General features: G+C 44.7%; 5 protein-coding genes across 6 annotated transcripts; 1 reads left to right on the plus strand and 4 right to left on the minus strand.

Annotated features, from left to right (window-relative positions):
• Positions 1-802, plus strand: LOC101763883. The gene is made up of 2 exons (XM_004960091.3): positions 1-260; positions 467-802. The coding sequence occupies exons 1-2, from the start codon at positions 90-92 to the stop codon at positions 629-631; spliced, it is 336 nt and encodes a 111-aa protein (XP_004960148.1). The 5' UTR covers positions 1-89; the 3' UTR covers positions 632-802.
• Positions 803-1,293: 491 nt separating this feature from the next.
• LOC101764285 (glutamine synthetase, chloroplastic) lies at positions 1,294-5,715 on the minus strand. Its single transcript, XM_004960092.4, has 14 exons — positions 5,559-5,715; positions 5,180-5,459; positions 4,692-4,731; positions 4,425-4,528; positions 4,288-4,336; positions 3,918-4,024; positions 3,726-3,813; positions 3,467-3,595; positions 3,274-3,348; positions 2,943-2,996; positions 2,818-2,855; positions 2,336-2,495; positions 2,187-2,247; positions 1,294-1,753 (listed from the first exon to the last, which is right to left on the minus strand). The coding sequence occupies exons 2-14, from the start codon at positions 5,419-5,421 to the stop codon at positions 1,614-1,616; spliced, it is 1,287 nt and encodes a 428-aa protein (XP_004960149.1). The 5' UTR covers positions 5,422-5,459; positions 5,559-5,715; the 3' UTR covers positions 1,294-1,613.
• A 965-nt stretch (positions 5,716-6,680) lies between these two features.
• On the minus strand, positions 6,681-9,882 carry LOC101785360. Its single transcript, XM_004963336.3, has 4 exons — positions 9,538-9,882; positions 9,179-9,412; positions 7,577-8,794; positions 6,681-7,495 (listed from the first exon to the last, which is right to left on the minus strand). Exons 1-4 carry the CDS (start codon positions 9,804-9,806, stop codon positions 6,856-6,858), a joined length of 2,361 nt encoding a protein of 786 aa, XP_004963393.1. The 5' UTR covers positions 9,807-9,882; the 3' UTR covers positions 6,681-6,855.
• Positions 9,883-17,490: 7,608 nt separating this feature from the next.
• On the minus strand, positions 17,491-21,260 carry LOC101764690 (probable protein phosphatase 2C 45). 2 transcript variants are annotated; one of them, XM_004960093.3, is made up of 8 exons: positions 20,930-21,260; positions 19,838-19,965; positions 19,634-19,732; positions 19,398-19,553; positions 18,670-18,756; positions 18,498-18,589; positions 18,060-18,134; positions 17,491-17,963 (listed from the first exon to the last, which is right to left on the minus strand). In XM_004960093.3, the coding sequence occupies exons 1-8, from the start codon at positions 20,995-20,997 to the stop codon at positions 17,814-17,816; spliced, it is 855 nt and encodes a 284-aa protein (XP_004960150.1). In that variant the 5' UTR covers positions 20,998-21,260; the 3' UTR covers positions 17,491-17,813. The 2 variants fall into 2 exon arrangements, with proteins under 2 accessions (XP_004960150.1, XP_022680914.1); XM_022825179.1 differs by having other exon boundaries at positions 19,838-19,961; positions 20,930-21,202.
• An 822-nt stretch (positions 21,261-22,082) lies between these two features.
• Positions 22,083-23,750, minus strand: LOC101785763 (BTB/POZ and MATH domain-containing protein 1). The gene has a single exon (XM_004963337.1). It carries the CDS (start codon positions 23,748-23,750, stop codon positions 22,083-22,085), a length of 1,668 nt encoding a protein of 555 aa, XP_004963394.1.
• Positions 23,751-24,781: the final 1,031 nt, after the last annotated feature.

The raw sequence follows: 24,781 nt of genomic DNA on the forward strand, positions 1-24,781 counted from the left end.
AAAGAGCCTGCGACAAGCAGAGCGGCTTCTCCTTCTCTTATTGAGGCCTCTTCATCACCAACCATCATCGCCATTGCCAATCCACCAGTATGAAGAAGCTACTCTGTGTAGTACTAGTCTCGAGCCTTCTTCTCGCCACTCTTTCAGGCGCTTCTTCATCATCTCTCACTTCCTCCCTCGGGAGAGATCAAGCACAAGTTCTAGGCCGCAAAGGCGCAGTCCATTACGAGCATCTGAGCAGGAAGATGCAGCAGCCCGAGGTCAGTCCCCCAAGAACCTGTTGAAGTTTCATTGTTTCTTGTGCGGCAAAGAAAAACTTCAGTACCTGAAGGCTGAATCTAGCTAACAGCTGTCTGCTGCCTGTTTCTACACAACAGTTTTGTTCAGCTAATATCTTCATCATCAGCAATTATAAACAGTAAGAGAACTTGGCAGTTCATGATACATCTTGTCCATCCATGATCAGGAATTGGCCGTGGAAGTGAAGAAACCAACGGAGACGAAGGCCGGCTGGACGGTGGACAAGGGTGCGGACGCCGAGGAAGGGCTGATCTACAGCGCGGACTACAGCGCGGTGGCCATGCACGCTGGGTCCCCGCCCAAGCCCAAGCACAGGCACCCCAAACCATAGGGAATCTGTTCGTCTCCGTGTACAACCTTTATCCCTATGTACTGTAGTTAATCATGTTCTTAATTTCGCGTGTCCTGCTTATCGCGGGACCATATCCCTGCTGTATAGAATCCGTTGCTTCCGTTGCTGCGAATGGGGTTCTTTGCATCTCGCTGGTAGGTTCTGATCAAATGTGTCTCACAAGTGCACAGTAGAACGTGTTCATAAGCTAATCCGCACGTAGAAATGGGAGCCGGTCCTGCATCAAATCATCGTTAAAAATGCCCCCCAAAAACGCCGACATGCCATTGCCAGCCGTGGGGCTGGGTGGTTGGGCGATTGGGCGGTTCCTGTTCGGACGGCGCGAGTTGGGTGAACGGCGAGGCGGCGGATTCAGGAGGACGTGGATCAAAGCAGGGCGAATAGCAAATGGCATCGGTGCGGTTTCAGCTTTTACAAGTTAGGTCCTCTTTGGCACGGCTATTTCACGCAAATCGAGACAATGTAGCATGAAGTCGTTTTGTAAGGCGAGACTAAAATGAACTAGAAGCCGGGTGAAAGCTAGTTTTTTTAGCTCACCGGCTTGAGCTTCACCGGTGAAGCCGTTTTGGGATGAGCCGTGCCAAAGGAGGTCTTAGAACATAACAGAACCTGACACACGTTAAGACTGACTGAGGCACAACTGGAGAACCAGACTCGCGGAATGTATTTCAATGTCCATCATTCAGTCCCAAATGGCGCGGAATGCATTTCAATGTCCATCATTCAATCCCAAATGGATCATTCAATCCCAAATGGAGTCGAGTACAGACCAAGTCCAAAACGTGGTGTTCAAGCAAAAGGTTACTGTAACAGACTAATCAAAGACAATGTGTCCTGTGGGTCCAGAAACTGGAAATTTGTACAGACTGGCGCCGAGCAGAATCACACGATGCAGACCGATGGGCAACAGTCAAATTTGTTGCGGACCGGTTTTATTCGCCTGGAGCATCCTTCAAGTCTTTCATACCTTGAGCGCCAACTTCTTAGCGGCAAGAGCCTCCGCCTCAAGGGTTGGCTCCCAAAGAATTGTGGTTTCTGCCAGTAGCCCTGTCACGATGTATGGGTCCATGTTTGATGCTGGGCGACGGTCTTCCAGGTAACCTGTTAGAGTGGCCGAGGTGAAAAAGGGAAATAGTTTTGCATTTTATAATTTCATAGCTACTGAATTCACATGCATGGATACTGAATGGTACAATAAGATATGGATTTAGTGGCATGGTATCTTTTTTTTTCATTCTATTCGGTGCACGCATTGGCCAACTGGATGTATACATGAGCTAACAGAAGACATATTTACATCCTCAAACTAAACGAGTAAATTTATAAACATTTCAAAGACAAAATGCAACATTGAAGTGTAGGGTCATTTGGATAGAGTGCAGTCAAGATCATAAGACCTCAGTTGCAAGCTTAGCAAGACAATGTAAAGGCAAGAGAAGTTATCTACTCTGCATGGCCTAGACTCTTTGTCCAATGTCCAGGTGGTATTTATATGAATTTATAGGTAATTTCAGCATAAACTGCTAGAACATACCTTTTCCTTTGGCCTCGGTATCTCTTCCCACACGAATAGAGCAGCCACGGTTTGCCACACCCTGATAAATGAAAATGTTTCATTGGCAACTTATAAATATACAATATTCAGTAGATTGGCAAAGATAAAGAAAGGTGCTTCATCCATACCCATGAGAAGGTGTCGATGCTAGCTGTCTCGTGTAACCCTGTCAATCTTCTTTCATTTCCTTCTCCGTATGCACTAATATGCAAATCATGGCGCAGAGAAAGGTTCAGGATTGCTTTCTTGATCAATTCAAAGCCTCCATCTTCACGCATGCTCTTTGTGCTACATTTTCAAGGATTTCAGACTGTCAGTCCCAAATAAGGACATTGAGAAAAATTCATAATGCAGAAAGTTAGTAATTAACTGAGGTGAATACTCATATGGCTCATTCACACTAGGCAACAATTTATTAATGGCCTACTGATACTTTTACTCCCTTTTTGGAATAAAGAACAAACGTTTTTATTTAACTCTCAGCAGTCAGCATATGCTAACCTATAATGCTAATGTACTATAGGCATTCTGATGTTTTGTCTACACATGAAAAAACATACCATGAGCTAATTGGGAAGGATAAATAAGTATTAGCATAAAGGATTGTAACCTGTAATTTGTGTGGCAGCCAGCTCCGTTCCAGTCACCCTGTCACCATATGATGCGGATATATGTTCAGTTTCCTTTAACTCTAATCCATTATAATAACTTGAAATATGTAACTAACGGACATACCGGAATTGGTTTCGGATCAAGGGTAAGCACAACTCCAGCTTGCTCCGTGATTCTCTGATAAAGGTGAGTAGGACTATTTAGAAGTGCTTATAGTGATGCTAAAATTGATATCAGCTTAAGGACATAATCATGGGCTTCAAACCTCAGGTGTTTTGAACGAAACAGATACACTGAACTACGGTTTTTCACCACAAGAAAGATATCTTAAAACCTATAAATGCTTTATACTATGATAAGCTGATGTACTCTTAAAAATATGCTCCAATAATAAGGAAGAAGAAAAGAACCGAAATGACACGCTACCAGGAAATCTAATTACTATTTGAAGTACCTCGAGAAGGTATCTTGAAATCCATATGTGGTCTCCTGCTTCAATACCAACACTAGGTCCAACTTGGTACTCCCACTGCACAGATAAGGATCATGAAGTTCTGTCAATTAAACAGTGTGGGAGGGGTGGAGATAGAGATTCAGAAAAAATAAAAAACAAATTACATGTGTCTATGGAAGTAACATAACCATACCTGACCAGGCATGACCTCCCCGTTTGTTCCACTAATGTTGATTCCAGCGTAAAGGCATGCCTTGTAGTGAGCATCTGATATGTCACGGCCAAATGATTTCTCCGCTCCTACGGCGCAGTAGTATGGACCCTGCCATATTTTGACACAACATTTTTTTTTCAAAATAGTGTTCATCAAGCCAATGCAAGACGTATTTCAACAAGTGACTTTATTATGGCATGTTAAACCAAGTCAACTTTCTTCTTGTTTAATAAAATACCTGGGGACCAGGGTAGCCCCCAACAGGCCAGCCAAGAGGCCAATTCACATCTCTCTGAAGCAAAGTGTACTCTTGCTCAATGCCAAACCTGGAAGCAAAAGGATGCAGCAAGTGTTTCAACTTTCAACTCATTCCGTGATAGTAAGATTTGTATTAGAATTTACAGAGTACATGTGATTAAGTCATAATTACCATGGCACTTGTTCAACGACCCTTGGGTCGCTGAAAATTTGTGCAGCCCTGTGGCGTTTGTTAGTAGGAATGGGTTCCCCAGCTGGTGTGTAGGTATCACACATAACCTGAGAAGCCAAATTTTATATTAATCAGCAGACTGTTTTGCACATGCTAATCAAAGGTCAGTACGTTCGCCCATGGGTGCAGGTGATTATGTGGCATCCACTCGAAGGGGCATATGCGGCAATCAAAATTGAAGGTGAAAAGATGATACCACTCTAACTGGCAACTGCTATTCTTTTAACCCTTTTGTTCACATTTATGTGGAATTGCACAGAAGGCTACAAGCATGTATAGAAAGGGATGATTCAGTTGGGATTGGAAGTACCAAAATGTTGTTGCCACCTCGGAATGGGTCCTTGAAAATAGCCTGGGGGCTGAGAACAGAAAGAGAAATATCAGCAATGTACAGTAAAAAAATGCTTTGCCTGTAAAAGAACACATCTACTGTAATTTCCCCCTTACTATAGAATGACTTCACTGTCTTCTCCTGGAGCTTGCCCTGTGCTTGATCCATCGTAGTTCCATTTTGGTAGTTCCGAGGGATCCTCCACTGGCTTCTCAATTGTCTGGGATGCGGGCATGAAGATCTATTTTGAGTATTGGTGTGTAAAAGTGGTATGCAAATAGCAAAAGGAGTGCCCTGTGCTCATTGGCTCATTTCCCTAAACACCTCGTAATTGTCCGCAAAAGGGGATGCAAATAATGGTGGTGGTGACGTTGAATGCTTACCCTTGATTTGCTTCTGAGGTCGATTCCAGATCCTCCAACCCTACACAATGCGAAAAAAGGGGAAGATGCAGATTCGTCAACACAGAGCTTTTAAGTTTTAACACTTTGCATCAGTAGTGTGATCCGCATTTTAGTATTTTACTCACAAGAGTATGTGGTACACTACTATTTAAGTGCTGGAACTGGAAAGCAGAGATGAATCAGCACCCACAAAGCATCAGAATTTATGTTTTGGACTAACAGCTTCATAACTTTTAGTGGCTCCGATACTATTTTAACTAGTAAAGGCAAATCCACACTGTTGTCCCCGTGCTAGTGTAGTTGCATCTCAATTCTTAACTATTCAAATCCCAATCGGACGGTTCACGGGCCTGCAGAAAGTGTGGCCTTGTCCTGTTCCAATGCTATTCCTCATGTGGGGAAGAAAAAAAAAATGTTCCCTCTGCGCTGCAGCGAACCGATCAGTCAGCGAAATGTAAGGCGCGTACCAGATGTACTCGGCGATGATCTTGTCGGTGTAGGGCTTGGTGTCCAAGTTGAGCATCTGCTCGAGGCGCGGCACCACCCCGGTGCTGGCTGTGCTGATGGCCATGACCTTGAACCCCGAGGTGCCGCGGCCGGTCCTCCTGACGCCCCACACCCTTCCCCCGGCGCCCGCCGCCGGCCTCGCCCGGACGGCCGCCTTCGCTCCGACCTGGCACTGCATCGCCGGCACCACCGCCTGCGCCATCCTCCCGATCAACCACCCGGCTTAATCACCCGCAAAACCTTCATAAAAAACAAGCAGCGCACCGTCACCACCAACCAACCAAACCCAAATGCAGCAGAGAGAAGAGATGGCGGCGTGCGTGCATTGCACCGACTCACCTGCGCCTTTGGGAGGATGGAGACGAGATGAAGACGATGCGAGAGAGGGAAGAGGGCGTCTCGGAATTTCGGGGTCGGGCCGTATAAATATTTCGGATCCAGTGGACGCGGCGGCAACTGCATCTGGCTTTTCGCTGAGGGGATAGGGCTTTTGTTGGGTGGACGAGAGATTCCTGGCCCTTGCGAGCATCAGGGGCAGCAGCAGCACGATGGCACTGGCACCGCCCGAGCCGAGCCGAGCCGAGCCGAGGCCCTCCATCACAAATCCGGATAAAATCCATGGCTCTCCTTGTCACGTCGGCGCTCTTGACCTCTCACGAAACGCAGCGTTGTTTATGCGTTAAGAATTAAGATTGATCGATCGGCATTGACGCAGTGTAATCTGTGAATACAATATGCGATCCAGCGGAACCTCTGACCGGAGAGGCCAATAATTGGAGTGGAGGCGAGATCAGCGGTTCAGGATCGTCATCTTCTTGGTTGCTTGTTTTGCAGCAGCAAGCGGCGCCCGTTGATTCGATCCGCCGTGGCAGGTGTCGGAGACGGCCAATTGCAATCCCATCCGCACCGTGGCGCTCGCTATTCGGCTGCTGCACTGTGGTAGGCACAAGTGGCCATTTCAGCAGAGATCTCAAGTCAGTGCCACACCACTGGGGATTCTTTACTGGCAACATGTGAATACTGAATTCAGAGGTGTTCAGGTGAGGGGCTGTTTGGATACGAGGTGCTAAACTTTAACAGTGTCATATCGGATGTTCGGATGCTAATTAGGAGAACTAAACATGAGCTAATTATAAAATTAATTGCAGAACCTTGTGCTAATTCGCGAGACGAATCTATTAAGCCTAATTAATCCATCATTAGCAAATGGTTACTGTAGCACCATATTGTCAAATCATGGACTAATTAGGCTTAATAGATTCGTCTCGCGAATTATACTCTATCTATGCAATTAGTTTTGTAATTAGCTTATGTTTAGTACTCCTAATTAGTATCCAAACATTCGATGTGACAGGTGTTAAACTTTAATAGGGTGTTCCCAAACACCCCCTGAGACGGAAGAAACGTCCAGCGCTGCGCAGGGCACACATGTGATGAACTGAGTACTGGGTGACAAAACAATGCCGATAAGCTGAGCTAATCTGGCCAGCAGTGAAGCTTAAGCATCACGAAATGATTGTGTGTGGTACAAAACAGTACAAGTGTCTGGTTAGGTAGGTTTTTCTCGCTAGGAAAAAAAATGACTAGGTCACCACCACTAGAAACTTTTCTGTCAAGGGGATTCTCCGCTACATCCTCAGCTCACGTGTGCCCCGTGCAACGCCAGCATTCCCCTCATGTACTGATTCCTGGTTGTTCTGTACATCTGAAGCAACGTTTCGAAGCTCCCGCACGCGTCCTCGTACTCGTACACGACGCACCTGCAGAACCTTGACTTGAAGCCGGTGAAGCCAACCAAGGCTTGCTCAGGGTCAGAGCTGAACGCCTCAACAAGCTCTTCAAGGGCCTCCAAGATATTACAGAAATCGATTCTGAGGTCTGCGTCTCCTTCTTGTGGCAAGTGCCGAAGCCAGCTCATCCATTGGAAGTGTTCATCGTTTTTCTCTTGCACAGCCAACTTGATGCTTTCCAGTGCTTCCTTGAAGCTGCAATTCTTCTCGATGTTCCTGATTATCTCATCAAAAGTTGATCTCTGGCTACTTCTAAGGGCCTTCAAGTGAGCCGTTGCACAGGCACTGGGTGATGGAAGCTTTGCTGCAACCATGCATGCCTTCCTGAAAATAGGATCATTGCTGGAGAGCAACCTGATGGCCACATGCAACACAATAGCAAATAGTGAAGTTTCCTTTTTTGCACTGGACTTGTCAAATTGAGAGCCTCCAAGCTTCTGCTTCTCCACCCAACAATGAAGGGCAATATGTGCAAATCCTTCCCACCTGCAACACAATGTAATGTTAAGGAGCAGAAACACTAGACACACAAAGGTAAAATTTTACATAAATACGACACATACTTACTCAAAGGGTGGTTCAACCTCAATAGCAAGGGTCAAATGGAGTGAATAACCACCATGTGCATTAATCTGAGGTTCGCCAACATCAGTGTGAGCCTCATGAACATAGCCTCTAGGAATGTACATCATGTCTCCTTCATGTAAAACCTCCACCCTTCCACTGTTATCTTCTAAAGTACCATCTAAAGGGTCAAAAGGTTCATATAATCTAGGCAAAAGTGGCTTTGGGTTAGGCCAAATCATCCATTTCTTGCAACCAAGTAGCTGCCAAACAAGTACACAGTGATCATCATAATGGCGGGCTAGGCCTTGAGACCTTGCAGGTGAGAAGTATATGTTGGCTCCTACAGAAGGTTGGCCAAATAGATCAGCCAGGGCAGAAGCTATAGCAGCAACCTTTGCAAACCGGAACTCCATGCCACGCAACGCAATTGAATAACCATTCTTGAATGAGTGCTTGCATTTTTTGGTGAATGTATCTTCATCCAGGAAGACTGTTCCATCATCGAAAAAGTGCTCCTCCATCACACATCCCCTTGAGGTTTGGTCACTCAGGTCTTGTGTTCTCAAGACTCTAATGTCTTGCCTGTACATTATGGCATCACCCAAGGAATCATGAACCTCTTGGAGAAATGAATTTATGTCGAGTTCATCAGAAGCAATAGCAGGACAAGAAACAAGCCCCTCCATGAATGATTCGATGATAGCATCAGGTGCTGCACCAAGATTAAAGGCACTATGCAGGGCAGCAAAGACAGGATCATCATTTCGAGTGTTTTGTTTCCTCCTGTACAAATTTGGTGACCTTTCCCAGTAGGCCAGGACAAAGTTTTCAAAGCTGGACTCTGTTTGGCCAAAAATACTTTCCCTGACCACATCAGGCTCTAGGCAGGTTGGAGAAGCAAGATCAATTGAAAGCCTAAAAATAGCTTTACAAATCTCATATTCTCTACTTTGAAGTTGATTCTTCCCGTTGTTGCAATCAGCTGATGATCTCAAGAGTTGGACTTTCTTCCATACTTTATGTAACAAAGACAGAGCGGTCCTTACTAGCTCTTTCTGAATGCTCTGCAATTTATCAAGTTTGCAGGAATTTACCAGAAGCACCACTGTGTCAGTGATCAAGTAAAAGATTTTATTTGCTTCTGTATCTCTTTTTGGGTATTTGGTGGTCCTGCTATCGACAAATTCACGGATAGATTCCACCTGAGAAAATACATACCTACAGGAAGTCAATTTCACATTTTTCATTTGCTGAAGAAATTCAGAAAGTACAAACAGGGAGCATCCCTTTCACCAATTAAAACAGACTGTGATACTTGCCTTCTTCTAGCATGGCTAAATCATGCAATTGAAGTACATTCCTCTGATATAAAGTATGGCTCAAGTTGCTACAGTTAATATAAACAATATAAACGATTTTCTTAACCTAGTTTAGTAGCAATTGCACATACACAGAACTGCCAGTAGGAAAACTAGCTAGCACATGAGCACCAATTCGAGGATTTGATATCAAAATTTGATTTTATTTTTGTTGAATTTGATAGGGTAAATTCATATAAACCAGTAAGCAAAACGTGCTTCATACAGGGATACAGATGCTCACAATATCCTCGGCAGAACAGGCGAGCCTGCAAGACGCTCCCTACCAACTGAAGACGCCGATAGATCCATTATAGAATTACAGGCAGCCTCAGTCACTCGCTGGCTTCTACTCCCCAGCGCCCTCGCCAAGCCGCTGGCGATGCAACTGTCGGACGCCAGCACCTCGCCGGCCTCCATGGACCGCAACGCCGCGGCGCCCAGCACCTCGCAGCTCAGCGCCGCTACAGACGAGCAGCTGCAGTCCACATTGCAGCACACAGTGACAGTGCATCAGAAGGGCACGGATTTAAGAGAAACAAGCGCAGGGAGGGCATTCCTGCAAATTGCATTGGTGGAACGTGGAGTTCGAGCTGCGCCTACCTGGTGGAGAGGAGGCGGGGGAGGAGCGCGACCAGGGAGTCCGGGAGAGGGGAGAGCATCTGTCGCGGGCGGGAGAGCACACGACGCAGGAGGCGGGCTGCGAGTGCGGCAGGAGAGCAGGAGTTGCGGTTTTGGCTGGTGGTTTGGGCGGCGGCGAGAAGGACGGGGAAGACGTGGCGGTCGAAAGAGGCGGAGGAGGGAGAGGCGTCGTCGTCGGCCGCTTCGTCGCCGCGCTCCTTCCTCCTTTTCCTCTTCCCGCTCCGATTCATGGCGTTCGTTTCGGTTCACGGCGGCGGCTGGGAGCCTGGGACTGGGAGGCCGCGTGTGCGCGGTGGGGACTTGGGAGACGTTTGATGGAGAAGTACGTGACGCCTGTATCGTTGGCGTATGAGAGTATATTACGCTTTCTCATCAGCTTTGCGCCTTTGCATGATGACGCCAAGAGCCCAAGGCGTCGGTTGGGAACTTGGAATGCATTGGGCCGGCCTGAAACTTAGTTTTTTTAAAAAACTCCAAAATCACCCTATCCTCTAAACAAGTGACAATAAGAGGGCCGTGCAGCTAAAAAAAGTGAAGGATATGATGGGCTTTTACACCAAAGCGTGACGCTAAGATGCACGCAGCGTACTAAAATCAATTAGAGAATAAATTAGTCTGAGGTAGCAGCTCGAGCTGATCTTCAAAGGCGATCTGGCACGCCATTAGTCACTAAACTAGTACCAAATTGCTGATTCATTTATGCTAAGAACTCGAACTTTAGCAATCATACTGTTAGCTCATTGAATAGTTAAATCACTGTGGTGGCCTATTCCCCATGCTTGCTCTTTGCAAAGTTGGAGGAGTACAGTCAGCACGCCTACACCTACTCCCAACGCCTTGGCCGCCAAGAATGCTTTTGGTCGCTTGCAGTGCTATATGAAGACCTCAAGTCGTCTATCAGCAGTACTAGGGAACTCTCTGTTTCTGAGCTACATGTCTCCTGACTATGCGTCGTAGAGCTGTTCCTCTCTTCTTCTCAAATCTCGTCTCTGCGCTTCTTGTTTTTTGAATCATGATTCCGGTTTTACTGTGCCAGTTTCCTTTTTTTCCCCCTTTAGGGCTTTCCGCTTCAAGTTTAGTTGCTGGTTTAGTTGGCCACGATCATCTTTATTTGTTTGGGCTTGGCCCTTGGACGGAGGACAATGATGGAAACAACGAAGGCTCGCTCGCCGAACCTAATATGCTGGCATCTCAAATGCCTTGAGGATCATATTCGTATGTGTACTGAGTTCTCCATGCCATGCTTACATCTTTCTTTTGTCTATTACTCTATCATCAGTTTTATTTCAAAAAAAAAACTATACCATCAGTTTATTGCTGGTGAGAATATGAGAAATCATTCTTGGCTTTGCACGATCTTCGTCCTCCCATTTTTAAGCGTTTTTTCGCTCTTTTGCATGGAAAACTGTGCAGCTTCTGTGTTTTTCGCTGAGCAAATTCTTCATGTCAGGTGTCACCATCAGACCTTTTCCCTCTTTCTTGCCGTCTTGCAGATGCACGACTGTTCAGTTTTTCTTGTTTCAGAACGCTGATGTCGAAAGTTTCTCTTTCAGTTTTCTTGGTAATAATTTATTTCCTCCCTTTTCCGAACTATTGTCCGCAATGTTCAGATGTGTAAAAGCTCAATTTGAACACATAGTTTTCCTTTATGGAAAAGCAATGCACATGACCAACACTTTTCATTTATTTGAAAGCCGGCAGCAAACTAACCCTGGGCAGTCGCGCGGAGCGCTTCCCAAAAACCTTATTTGCCCTCTCCCAGTGCAGGATCACAAGAGCAAGAGGTTCCAGAGATCTGCTCTCTCGTTCGCCGATGCACGCCGGCGCTCGAGATGGAGTAAACTACGGTGGCGGCGCAGCAGCGAGAAGAGGCAAAAACCCTAGCTCGATTAGATGTCTTTTTGGTAGAGGCCGATACGTCGTATATATAGGAGAATCCACGATCTCACGTCGCGATTATGATCTAAACCGATTAGGCTTTCATATATCTCACTGATTTGAAGGCCAACTAACCAAAGAAAATAAAACGGCAAAAGAAAACTGCAAGGGCTGGAGGCCGAATTTCGGTGGACCATTCACGCAGGTGTCGCACGCCATGCCACGCCACGCCGGGCGTGGCGTGGCGAGCGAGCACGCGCGCATGGAGCTTTACTTCTCTCCCCATACACATAGCTTGGAGGAGTGGAGATAACCTCCATATTTAGTTGGTCATCCTTCTTCTCCCCTAGCAATGTGAGACTAAAGGTTTGCACCACTCCAACCACTCGCTCATACTCACATGGACTTTTAAGATTTATTTGGAATTTCTAAAGTTGCAATGGACCAAGCCTATTATTCCATCACCAGATGCAAAACACGATTTGTATAGTTCCAGAAGTAGGAGTAAAAAGAAATGTACAAGGTTCGAAACCAGCAGTTAACCATACGTGGAGTACATGTATTTGATGATGCGGAAACCAGGAGAGCTCGATTGCTGGAAATGGTTTCGTTGTTCGCCGACGCAGGCAAACACGAGCACCGGTGAGCGCAGACCAATGCACGTCAAAGTCATGCTAGCGCTAGCGCAGGGAAAGGCCCGGCCATGGAGGCGAGGACACGGCCGCCCTGACCCTGGACAACATAAGCGGGCGGGTGAAGCGGCTCCCGGCCTGCCGGATCGATGTTGTAGGACGCACTGGAGGCCTCACGGTGACCGACCGGGCCGGGGCGGGAGCTGACGGTGCGTTCCGCGACGCAGATAGACTCCTTTTGAAGGAAAATCATGCGCAGTTGGTGTGGAACGTCACAACTAGCAGGCCGCCTATCTTACTATTACTAATTAGAGATTTTTTTTGAAGCCTCCACATGAAATCACCTAGTAACGCTTAAAAAAGAGAAAATTTATAGAAGCCTCTACATGAAGCCACCTAGAAATGTGGACACTCTAAGAAAGAGAGAAATCCTTCAAAAAACCAAAACATCCGGTCATCAATTCAGTGTACCGTAATTATCATTGATTTTAATAGCCGTTGGATGTACTTTGTTTCTAAAATTACCCAATGCTATTGTAAATGATTAACAAAACTAACCCCACGTATCTATGTCTAAATTACCCACATATGTCACTATAGAAAAATTAAATCTAAATCATCTGCCGGTCACATCTGACATACATATGCCACTATAGAAAATTAAATCTAAACCATCTGCCGATCAATCTAACATAATAAATCTCTTTGCTTCAAATAAAAAATCTTCTAACTATCCTGATGTGCCTGTCACATGCAGCAATGTAATTAATCTCTTGCCCTTAATTATCTCTCTCCCATATTTAAATCATAAAAAGAATCTATCCTAAAAAGGATCTTTAGCTAATACAACTAACAAACTAAATACGTACGTGCATATAGAGATGCCTGCCTATCAGATATAACGTAATCTCTTGCCTTGAATCTCTCTCCCATATTTAAATTATAAAAAAAAAATCTATCCTATAGGGTTGTACGTGCATATATAAAAGGAGAGCTCTCTTTTGTATACTGCTTCCATCATCAACAGAACGAGGCCCTGCTGCTATTCAACAGAAAGGTACGATCAACTTGCCTTTGAGCATTCTTCTAGAACTGTTATTCCTATTCAATGTTCAAGTGCTACGCCCAGGAATCGAATGGCTGTGCGGAACCTTTTAGACCCATTGGTTACACTAGAGATCAACGCACAGCGAGACATTGTTTTTGGAATTTGTTTGATTCCCCCTCTACAATTAGATTAATTTTTCATGGCATATGTTACTACTGCTAAATCATTTGTTTATTGTTTGGCCTGCTGCGTGCGTGGTATAGATGACTTGCTTCTCACCATTGTTCTCAAACTGTTATTCCTATCTAAATATATTTTACTTGATTGTTGTTTGTGTACCATAACTTCTGTATAGAAAAATTCCATGTTTGTAGTTCATGTCTTTTGTATAGAAAAATAGCTCAATTAGATCCATCACCATATTTTGCTTTATGCAGTTGAACAAGTTGCAATGGTGAACAAAACCTTAAGTGAAATTAGACCGGAAAGGAATTGTGGAACATCAAGGCAAGGATAACCAGATTGTGGAATGCAACCTTACTCACTAGTGGTGAACAATTAAGTCTTGACATGATCCTTATTGATCACCTTTGATTGTATTTTTGGTATAATTTTTGGTTTACAAATTATTAAGATGATGCAAAATTAGGGAACCATGATGCACGGTGTTATCAATAAGGTCTATATGGAAAAGTTCAAACCATTGATTGAAGAAGGCAATGTGTACATAATTGCAAATGTCAGAATCACACCAGCAGCATAGAATATCTGGAAAATGACAGGATAGTCAGCTTCTTGCCCACAACTACTCTAAAAAAGGTCAAAGATACTGAAGACATTCCAAAGTATAGTTTCAAAGTCATGAGCACGGATATGCTTTCAGCAAGAATAAATGTGGACATGTACCTATCAGGTAAACCATTACTGACTTTACAATTTTTACACTTCCACCCATTCAACGGCCATCTAATAATAATTTATATTTATGTTTCATAGATGTTATAGGTGTCGCAGCACACATTGGATCGATAGAAGAAACAAGGACAAACTTCGAATTTACCAAAATCCCTGATATTGTGCTCAATAATTCTCTTTTCTTTCGTAGAAAACAACTACAAAACTTTCAACGTTTACATGCATGCTACAAAACTTCTGTTGAACTAAAAAATATCTTCTATAGCCTCCAAATAATTAATTTTGTAGTTAGATATTTAAAATATTTATTTTTCACTTTTAAATTTGTAGTGACATTAAGTTAAAGTTAGATTTTGGGGAGACAAAGTTGAGGAAGTTGATGATAGGACAAAATCCCATGTCATCGCAATAACATCTACAACTGTGAGGAAATTTAGTAGTAAGTCTTCATTAAATATGAGCTATTCAATATTAGTCATTCAACAAACTAACCTTCTAGGAAAATAAATAATTGACATTTTCTTAGGGTATTCTCTATCTCTATTGTCAACCAATGCAACAAAAGTTGTAGATTTACCTATTCCTGAACTAAGGATGCCCATGACAGGTAAGAAAAATTAGATATTATTTTTCTATTTTAATCTATGTAGCATGCACTCTAACATGATACATTCTTTTGTATGAAAAATAAGGCGTGCTGCTAGATGCATGGCTAATCTTTTGGCAGAAATTGGCATAAAAATTTACCAGTTCAGCAATAATGCAGTATAAACCTTAGGTTGCGATTGAATAATATAGAAGAATAGAAGAGAGGAAAGGTAGTAGCTGTGAAGCGAATCCTTGCTGACGAATCGGAAATCCATCAGAACGACGACTCCAGCGGCATCTCGCGAAAACCTGACTCTTTTGATCGGTAGGAGTGCCAGCGACCTCTACGAGGCAGCTGATCGTAGGCAATCAGGACGGGTGATTAGTGAATCATACGACAGATACTAGGCAAGAAAACACAGAGCACACCTGCACCAGCCGCTGCTATCTTCACCTATGCCTATCCGTGATCTGATGAATGGGGAAAGGTAGAAAACACAGCCGTACAGCACGCTGTTTTCTTTCTATTTTAAATGCGACAAGTTCCTGTGGGCTGTCGACAGGTAGAGTCCTTACATTTTCTGAGCATTCACACAGTGAATATGTCTTCCAATACAATATTTTATTGATTCACCATAAACCTACAAAATATTGACAACGTGAAACCTCAATTCATTAAAAAAATCAAGTCAGGATAAAACGAGCATGACTACACACTAATGGAAAATAATTTAAGGTAGGTAAGGCCTTTTAAAATTCATGAACACCACCATCATGGACCCGACTCGAAAGGATACGCATTACCCAATGCATTTCACTAAACTTCTAAAGCGAAATACAAAATTGTAATATAACCAACCTTATATTAACACCGGCCATCCATAATTTTTAATCCATGTAGCCATCTATCAAGATAATACGTGCCCCTTAAATAACCTAACTTAATCAGGAAAACAAATAGTCCCTAGCGATGACATGTATTGCAATTTTTTTAAAAAAAATATGTCTATCTCTAAACCAACAAACAGAAAAAAAATATCTATCTAAATCTAAATCTCTTCCGTTCTCACACGCCTATTAAAGAGAACACAACCAATCCCATCCACGTTCCATAGAATCCATCTAAAAGCCTCCTCACTGCGGACGGCATTTGACGGCAAATCAACGGAAGATCATCCTCTGCAAATATCTGGACGGCATCACCATCTTTCTCTCACCAACCTACAGAGCTACAACGATGTTGCAAAGATCAACTAGGTAACCTACCAATCACCCTCCCCTTTTCTATATGCTCTAAAGAACACGTGGATTAATTATAGGCCTATAGAAGCCGACCAACCTAGATTAATATGAAACTACTCCAATATTAAATGATAATCCAAATCATCTGTACTACTGTATTCGATAGGATTAGCACAAAACTACTCAAGGAGGTGTGCTCTTTTTCAGATTCAGAAATATGCAAGATCCTTTAGATACGTTTTCCTTCCGCTATTACACCCTAAATTCTTCATATAACTTCTTCTTTCCATATTGCATCGATTAAATCCATTCCATTTAACACATGTGTTGAGCAATATAGGAAGAACCGGAACAGGATGCTCCTGGTGAAACGAGCAACACAAGAGCTGGCCAGGTTGGGAAGAGGATAATATTACCATCTTCTTTTCAAGGGCGCACAAATTACAAGGAAAAAAACTACCAACATGCTATGCTATGATGACATGTCATTTGGTTGGATACCCTAACCTATTTGTGTCATTCATATGCAACGCCATTGAAGAAGCAGAAGATCAGAAAGCATCACCGGAGATACCTGGCATCAACCGTACCATGGTTCAAGAAAAAATGAAGCAAATCATGAGACACATAAAACAAAGAATACACTGTGGTGGAGCCGTTACAGGTAATGATCTGAACAACTCTTAGTTAGTAATTATTCATTAACAGATGATAAACTAACGGATGCCATTTTAAATGCAGATATTTATGCAGTTCAATTCCAAAAGGCAGGCCTCCAGCACACCCATATACTCAAATTGTCTTGATAACTGCTACATTGGGGGACAAACTATAACAAGAAGACAACAAACACCGAGATTTTCTTCTTATTGTGGTGGATCTTTCAAGAAAAATAAAGTTAATTGTACTTATCATTTTTCGAGCATAGTATGCAATACAATCTTAAAATTATATTGATTTCTCTACCCAATTATGATGACCAAATGCTCATTAATATATTGTATTTACAGTCCACGTTGCAAAATAGTGTGAAACTTATTATGATGCTACTAATAAAATTAAACAACAACTTCTAATAATAAAAATAAAGTGCTAGCCCGTGCAGAGGTATGGGTTGATGGACTAGTGTGGAAAATCAGACCGGAGGACGCGTGGTCCGACGTCGTTGGAGGGAGCAGTGGAGAAGCTAGCGACTAGCGACTGAACAAACCACGCTGCTCTACTTGTATCAGGGAAAAAAATAAACAGAGTTGCATCTTGCAGTTCAGCAAGCGTTACATATCTGTGTGGTTCAGTTTTCAAAAAAAAAAGAATATCTGTGTGGCTTGCATGTTTTTGCTCTGTAACAAAAACATCTATGTGCCTTGCATTGCTCTGTGCATAAAATCAGTCGGACGGGTGAGGATTGAGATGAAAATTTGCTGTCCAAACAAAGCCTGCAATGACTGATTGCAGGCTTGGGATGCTAGCCGGATGAGGGATGACGCCGCAACTGCACCCAGCTCAACCCTCCTTTTCTAACCAACACGCGCGCGCGACACGACACACACGGAGCACGAGACAAAATCAGCCTAAGCACAGAACACATCTAGGGAATAATGGAGGGAGATTAGAAGAGCACTGAAAGATTGTCCACGTCAATTCACTTCCAAAAGGGAACAGGTGGAGACGATCAAAAGTCTCCACATAGCATGTTTTTTTCAACAACAATACAACACTATCGATCAGATCCGGCATCCACTGCAACGAAACTATAGTGAAAGACGGCCAGCAAACTTATTGTTTAACCTAACAAAGTACACAAATTTCCCAGCAACTCCCATCAGAATACACATATCCTAGCTTCACCGTTTCCCATTTAACCTTGGAACATCAATCAACGCATGTATATCATAGCACACGGCTGCACAGAGTAATTTTACTTCTTTGTCTTATTAGGCATATCCGCTACTACCTTGCCCATGCAAGAAGCGCACGACAACACAGGTTATGTTGTCACTGCTCTCCCTCTTGTAGGCCTCTTGCAAGAGCTTCTTTGCAGCCTCTTCCGGGTCCTGAATGGATCTGGTCATGGCGACAGCTTCCTGCGTGACAAGAATTGTAAATGGGGTGGTACCAAGCACAACGAATATAGTAAGAGACCATCAAGTATTCTGCTGCTTTGCATTTCCTTAAATTACCTCGTTGGAGACCACATCCCACAGCCCATCACTTGCAAGGATGAGAAACTCGAGTGTATCATCGACAACTTCCTCCTAATGACCCACCAAAGCATTACAGAACACATTCATCAAATTTTCAAGTGTATAAATCATAGAGATAAAACACGACTAAGGAAAACAATACTTCTTCAGGATATAACATGACTTCTACAGTTCTACTGAATGTTTGTGTGATCTCAAAAGTCAAAATTGATAGAAAGCATCCATGACAAACATTTATCACCAAACACCTAGATGGCACAATGCCGACTAGATGTGGCAAATAATAACATCCCAGTTAGGATATTATTATTACTAACTGAGCATAGCATTAAGATGAATACCTATCCACATATTATGCATTTTGGGAGAAGAATAAGTGAAAAAATAAATATTGAAATGTCGGAGATTACGTACTCGGATCTCCGGATCCACAACTACATATTGCTTTAAGAGTTTGTCACCAAAAGCACGAGAAACAGCAAGTACACCACCAACACGCCATGTTCCTATAGAACAAAGCATGGTCATTAGGAGGAGAACCATATCCCACCAAGAAACTATGAAGAGAATGCAGTGACTGACATACCTGCCCACATCACAAAACCTCCAGCATCTTCAATGCGTTGCCGCTCATCAGTCTGATCAGGCTTGTGATCTTTTGAAACAGCAACAGCTGCAAAATCCAGCAGAACACATCAGGTTAAGAATGGTGTTACCAGTTACCACTGAGAAACTGATGCAGATTACTCCTCATACTCAAGACATGTTTTATCTTGGTCGTAGACTTAATGACTATTTGCCTAGCTTAGCAAGACAAGGCAAACAAGGCCAAAATTCGGACCTTAGGAAATTCCTCAAAAAACATCATATTGTACTGTAACCAAAATTTAGAAGCATGCATTTTGCAAGATAAGACAACAAGGTCAAAATTCAGACCTTAGGAAATACCTCCCAAAAACACCTTATTGTGGTATCACCTAAATTCTACAGGCATGCATGAATAAAGCAAAGGGCATGCATCCTACCACCATCCTTTTTCCATAATCACAAAAGGTCTTACTTAACAAGTCCAATACTCCAGTTACTTACCAATAACCAATATCAAGAGCATCACAAAAGTAAAAGTCTAAAACTGTAATGTAATGCACTATTGTACTTGTAGATTGATGGAAAACCACAGAAGATTGTTCCTTGTTTTTATGTTCTACTATTTTCACTAAAGAAGTTTTAGAGGAAAGCAAATTGTCTCAGGTAACTATTAAGTTAAAACAACAAGGGTATTTGAAGAGGAGGCACAGTGAAGTCTTTGATTACCATTTCCTCCCCTGCATATGATGGCCCTAGAGTCACCAACATTTGCGACAAAGAGGCGATCACCAACAAGGACAGCAGTTGATGCAGTCGATCCACACTGATTTTGACTACTGTCAGATTCTAAGAATTCACTGTCGGTGCTTTTATAAGCATCATCTGCAATAGTACCACCGTGCAAACTCTCCTGATTGTGCTCACACATTTTGAAGCCAGTGGAAAAGGGGACAAAAGAATACCTATAGCGACTTTGGTATCACTGATGAACTTTGGATGCCTAAGAAGATGGCTGAACAGGTTTTCTTTCACATACTCTGCTACTTTAGCACCACCATGACCTACACAAATAAACCAACCCTATGGGGTCAGAAAGAACTAGCTACAGAAGAAAATTACGGTCAAATTATCTAAATAAATCATTCTCAATTGAGATAAACCCGTACCGTCAAATACTCCAAAAAGACCAACTATCTGACCATCCACACAGTCAATTTTTGTTTCATAGAAGTCTTCCATGGAAGCCCTTTTACCAGGGGAGCTTGCATAGCCATAGCTAAATTTACCATTCTGGCTGGCAGAAAAATAAATGAGAAATACTAAGCAAATAGGTAATACAGATATAAATGATAATATTCCATTAGTTTGATGTTTGGATAATGGCAATGGACTACTAAGCCAAGCTACAAGAACAATACTCAAGGGATCCCAGTTAGGTATTTTGAAAAGCTATAGCTGGACAGATTCTTGCCTTGTAGAGCTACAACAGCAATGAGCTAATGTCCTATATTAAAACGAACCATCACAGAAAGCTGACATAAGTTCATAGGTAAGATGAGACAAGGTCAGATTTATAGAACAATACTAGCAACAAGCCATCCAAGCATGTTAACAGTACTATCCATTAACTTGATTGATCTGAACTGATGGAGCATATGAATGCTTTAATATTCTCTTATCTTATGTTATCAACCCTACATCTGATCCACACTTGAAATGCCATTTTTTTCATTTGGAATAATACATTCCTGCTCAAATTTATTCAAGACCAACATGATGACCTTAGCCTAGTTTTTTTCAGGTATTAGCTAGTCTGTAGCATTGATGTATACTTTGGCTTTGTGAGCTCTTGTTCCTTGTGAAAGTGTATTCGTATATCCTACTGAATTGATAGACATAATCACATAGCTACAACCAGATTCGCTTTTTTAGGTAACAAAGCTTAGGTCATTCCATTTTGACAGGATCAGTTCAGTTTCGAGCTAAAACACTAAAACACCAGTTTTGGTCATAACATCCAGGGAACCCTCTCCATTGTTTATGCCAAATTCGTGTGATGCATCAAGCAACGTATCCCAAAACTACATGCGACACGTCACATTTATGAAAATAATCGCAACCAAGCTGAGACAGACGAGCCCACACCACCAAGGAGATTTACAAATTGAAGCGCCCACGTCACAATTCGAGCAGAGAGAGCACAAATCAAACAACAACCATGGGGCGAGTGAGAGAGCGGTGCTGAGAATCGTCACCACCTGAGGCCGCCGCCGCTGACGGGCGATCCATCGGTGGGGTTGCCGATCACCGTGCTCAAGTACCCCATCCCCCGCAGATCACCAGCTGTGGTGACGAGCCCGCTCGGATCAAGCAGCTGGGAGCAGCGAATCGGCCCTCCAACGCGTCAGGTTTGCGGCAAGATTTGGGAGGAGCGGAAGCGGAAGGGGGAGGACGAGGCGACGGGGTTGGCACATTTCTAGTGGAAAACTCCTTGCTCGCTCGTCGGCGCTTTTGCGGCTAGGCCCTCGCGTTACCGGGGTATTCGCTCTCGCTTTTGGATGAGGTGCCGTGCGAGCGGCGAGACCGAGGTGCTCTTTTCACGTGAGCGAACATGGCTTTCGCGGCTTCCGGACTTGTACCTCCTGCAAGCTTGATCCTTCGAGAACATCGAGGGCGGATCACCGCGTGTCGCCGCTGGATTCGCCGGCTTCCGCCCCAAGCAAGTTCCTGTTCCGTGTCGCCGCCGTCCACCGTCCAACGTGAACGGCGCGTACCGGTACGGATGGATCGCGATGTCAGACGAACTTATGGGTTTTGTTGAGACAGTGCGTGTGTCAGCATTTTGACCCAATATTACTAGCGTAGCGTATCTGCTCCTCCTTCGTTCCAAAAATGTAGGTTCGTTCCAAAAATGTAGGTCTGCTCCTCCTCCTTTCGTTCCAAAAATATAGGTTGATTTAGCTTTTTTAATTCTATCTTAATACGTAGCAAAATCTATATATCTCGAAAATTTAAACAACCTACATTAGGGAATATATGTTACCGAATATCCATATACAAAAGTTCAATTTGCTCACCGTCTTAAGCTTGTTTAGATCCCAACAGGGCTATCCAGCTAATCTGAATAGACTTAACTAATTTTTAGCTAACAACTTCTAACTAGCCAACTAACAATTACTCGCACCTTCCTTTTTATATATGACGTTGGCATTTTTCTATGACGTTTTATATGGTGTGCGTGAAAAATAAATTGCCGAATTGTGTAACAGATAAACAAAGCTGTTGAGGAAAAATTTCTAAGGACGTTTATATACAAGAAAACACATTAAGTTGAACAGGACTACCTGACTAACTACGAGAAATTGTAAGACCAACTTTCTCGCGAAAAAAAAAACACTTTTAAGACCAATACTAGTATTTCCTCTGCTTGCCCTCAATTTCTCGGACGATGTGGGGGCAGCTCGCCCTGAGCCGGTTGAACCCCTCTGTCCCCTTGACGTGCTCCCACAGGTGGTCCGGCGTGGCGTACTTGACGCAGGCGTCCTCGAGCAGCCGGAGGTCGTACCTGACCGCCATCGACAGGATGTCCGCCACCGTGAGCGGGGTCACGAACGAGCAGAGCCACTGTTCGCACCGCAGCTTCAGCCTCTCCGCCCCGTACCTCTCCGCCGCGAAGAGCATGGCCTCCACCGTCTCCTCCGTCGGATCCACGTAGCTCATGCCCGGCAGCTGGTCCGTGTACACCACGTGCAGCAGCGCCTCGAACGCCTGCGCCGTCATCTCCTCCTCCTCGACGTTGATGTACCGCCATGGGTACTTCTCCGGGTTGTCGACGAGCTCCCGCATCTCCTCCCGGAACACCGGCGACCGCGCCGAGAGAATGCACGAGTGCGCGCGGAAGGTGGTGCCGCCGACGGCGTACGTGACGTCCGACCCCTCCTGGCTTTTGAGGAGCCAGAGGAAGTCCGAGGACCGGGTGTCCGGCGGGGCGGCGATCGCCGGCGCCTCGGCGAGGAGCGGGCACGGCGGCTTCCCCCTGAACACGCCGAGCTTGCACCGGACGATCAGGCGGTCGCTGCGCATCTGCGGGGCAGACTGGAGCTCCGCCGCCGCGCGCTGGAAGCCGAGGTGCTCCGAGCTGTTCGCGTTGCTGTTGTCGAACGTCGCCCTCACCTTGGCGGACTTGTTGTTGCCGCCGGCCTCCTTGAAGTTGGCCAACTCGAACGCGAACTCGGCCGTCGTCTCCGGCTCGCCGGACCTCCCGCGGGCGAGGAAGAAGGACACGTTGTCCTTGCTGCCGGCGTCGTGCCCGTTGGGGTACACCTTTATGTACCAGTTGCTCCCGCCGAGCCGGAACTGGGCGGAGCGCAGGCACTCGCCGCACGCAAGCAACGCCTTCTTCTCCGAGAATTGGCTGATGGTGAGCGTATGGGACCCGGTCACGACCTCCGGCACGCCGGTGGCTGTGGACGTCGAAGCCGCGTCCGTGTCGGTCGCGGAGTCTAGTGCAAAGCTTTTCATCCACGATGGCGTAGGGACGACCATGCCGCCGCCATCGTCAGCCTTGGCCGTGCGTCTCCACGGGAGCACCAACGGCGGCTTCGCCACCACCTCGGCGTCGATGAGCAGGGTGCACCTGACAATGATGCTGTCGTCGTCGCGGACGCACGCCGCCGCCACCTCCCGCCTCCTGGCGAACTCGACGTAGCCCTTGCTGAACACGCTGTCGCCTATCGCCAGCGCGGTCGTCTTGGCGGTGGCGTCGTCGAAGACGGTGCCCTCGCCTTTCTTGTCCAGGATTTTGACCGTGACCACGGCGTCGTAGAAGTCGAACGGCTGGGTGCGGCACTTGACGAAGACGGCGACGAAGTCCCGCGTGGCGGGGGTGAAGCCCGTGGGGTACAGCTTGACCCGCCACGATCGGCCATGGAAGTCGAACGCCTTGGATCGCAGCGCCTCTCCCGCCGGCAGCTGCGCCGCCTTGGAGTAGTTGGGGAAGGTGAAGGCTCGCGTCGTCGTCAGAGTGATCACGGGGCCGCGCGAGGCCGCTGGGCGCGGCGGAGAGCTTTTGGACGCCATTGGTGCAGTTCAATAGCGGTGTGGGTGAGGTCCTTTCCATGTGACATATATGGTAAGAGCGCTTGTCCCAATCTGTATGCGAGACAAGTTCTAGTCCATGTACATTATGCAAATGTAACAGAGTTCGGATGAAACATGTCTGAAATACACTTCGCATCAAAAACATCACCAACCGGGTAAATATTTGTTATGTTCTCACTCAAATTTGGGACGGCTAGGATTGATTTTGCTGTCTTGTTTGCTGTGGGCTGATTTTTCTGTTGTTTTCCTCGGGACAGTTTGTGATACGGTTTCCAGGCAAGTAAGTAGTTCTGTTTTATTTGTTGATCGGGCAGGGACGATGCCTGGCGTTTCTAATCAGACTACGCGATCCGTTGCAGGAGATGCAGCAGCTCGGCATCTGTTATGCCGACAGATGCAGGAGTTGAACATGTAGTGATGCCGGGGCCCTCCATCCGGCTCCAATTTTGTAGCTACTTCTTCCGTTTGGCGACTTACACTATATTTAGATGTATACAAACATCTATTAAACATAGAAAAGCTAAAACAACCTACAATATTGTAGGACGAATGGAGTATATAAAAACTCAATTGAGCCCTTGAATCCAATATCCCTGAATGTGCTCCAATGCCGTATTTGCTATTCTATTTTGTAAACACTTCCTTCATTTCAAATTGCATGTCATTTTAACTTTTCTAGATATATAGATATCATTATGTATATAGACGCACAGTGCATAGAAAAAACTATGTATTAAAAACGACCTACAATTTGGAACATAGGGAGTATAAATTTGTTATCTCTCTAGAAAAAGCCCTTTGAATTAAAGTAAACATGAATGTGTGGAAATAACTAGTTTTTTATTTTTGAACGAAGCACACAAGATAGTGCAAGTTTCCGTTGACTGCAGCCCTGGGATATCAGAGCTACTAGCTAGCACTCGGACGTCCAAAACATTAAAAATTACCTTATGCAACATTAGCGGTTACTATTTGTAACATGAAAAATAGTATGTAAAAATGACTACGTT

Source organism: Setaria italica, chromosome III, assembly GCF_000263155.2.
Source record: "Setaria italica strain Yugu1 chromosome III, Setaria_italica_v2.0, whole genome shotgun sequence".
In the NCBI taxonomy this organism is placed as follows: Eukaryota; Viridiplantae; Streptophyta; class Magnoliopsida; order Poales; family Poaceae; genus Setaria; species Setaria italica.

What these genes read in the sequence shown, in the direction of transcription:
- LOC101763883 (XM_004960091.3), top strand. Translation starts at nt 90, where the DNA reads ATGAAGAAGCTACTCTGTGTAGTACTAGTCTCGAGCCTTCTTCTCGCC. An exon ending in GGAAGATGCAGCAGCCCGAG is followed by an intron (nt 261 to 466) that starts GTCAGTCCCCCA and finishes ATCCATGATCAG; the next exon opens with GAATTGGCCGTGGAAGTGAA.
- LOC101764285 (XM_004960092.4), bottom strand. Translation starts at nt 5,421, where the DNA reads ATGGCGCAGGCGGTGGTGCCGGCGATGCAGTGCCAGGTCGGAGCGAAG. An exon ending in ATCATCGCCGAGTACATCTG is followed by an intron (nt 4,732 to 5,179) that starts GTACGCGCCTTA and finishes CGCATTGTGTAG; the next exon opens with GGTTGGAGGATCTGGAATCG. An exon ending in GGGAGGTCATGCCTGGTCAG is followed by an intron (nt 3,349 to 3,466) that starts GTATGGTTATGT and finishes TTATCTGTGCAG; the next exon opens with TGGGAGTACCAAGTTGGACC.
- LOC101785360 (XM_004963336.3), bottom strand. Translation starts at nt 9,806, where the DNA reads ATGAATCGGAGCGGGAAGAGGAAAAGGAGGAAGGAGCGCGGCGACGAA. An exon ending in CCTGTTCTGCCGAGGATATT is followed by an intron (nt 8,795 to 9,178) that starts GTGAGCATCTGT and finishes GACTTCCTGTAG; the next exon opens with GTATGTATTTTCTCAGGTGG. An exon ending in GAGGTTGAACCACCCTTTGA is followed by an intron (nt 7,496 to 7,576) that starts GTAAGTATGTGT and finishes ATTGTGTTGCAG; the next exon opens with GTGGGAAGGATTTGCACATA.
- LOC101764690 (XM_004960093.3), bottom strand. Translation starts at nt 20,997, where the DNA reads ATGGGGTACTTGAGCACGGTGATCGGCAACCCCACCGATGGATCGCCC. An exon ending in GTCAGCGGCGGCGGCCTCAG is followed by an intron (nt 19,966 to 20,929) that starts GTGGTGACGATT and finishes TTTTTCTGCCAG; the next exon opens with CCAGAATGGTAAATTTAGCT. An exon ending in TCTTTTTGGAGTATTTGACG is followed by an intron (nt 19,733 to 19,837) that starts GTACGGGTTTAT and finishes TTATTTGTGTAG; the next exon opens with GTCATGGTGGTGCTAAAGTA.
- LOC101785763 (XM_004963337.1), bottom strand. Translation starts at nt 23,750, where the DNA reads ATGGCGTCCAAAAGCTCTCCGCCGCGCCCAGCGGCCTCGCGCGGCCCC.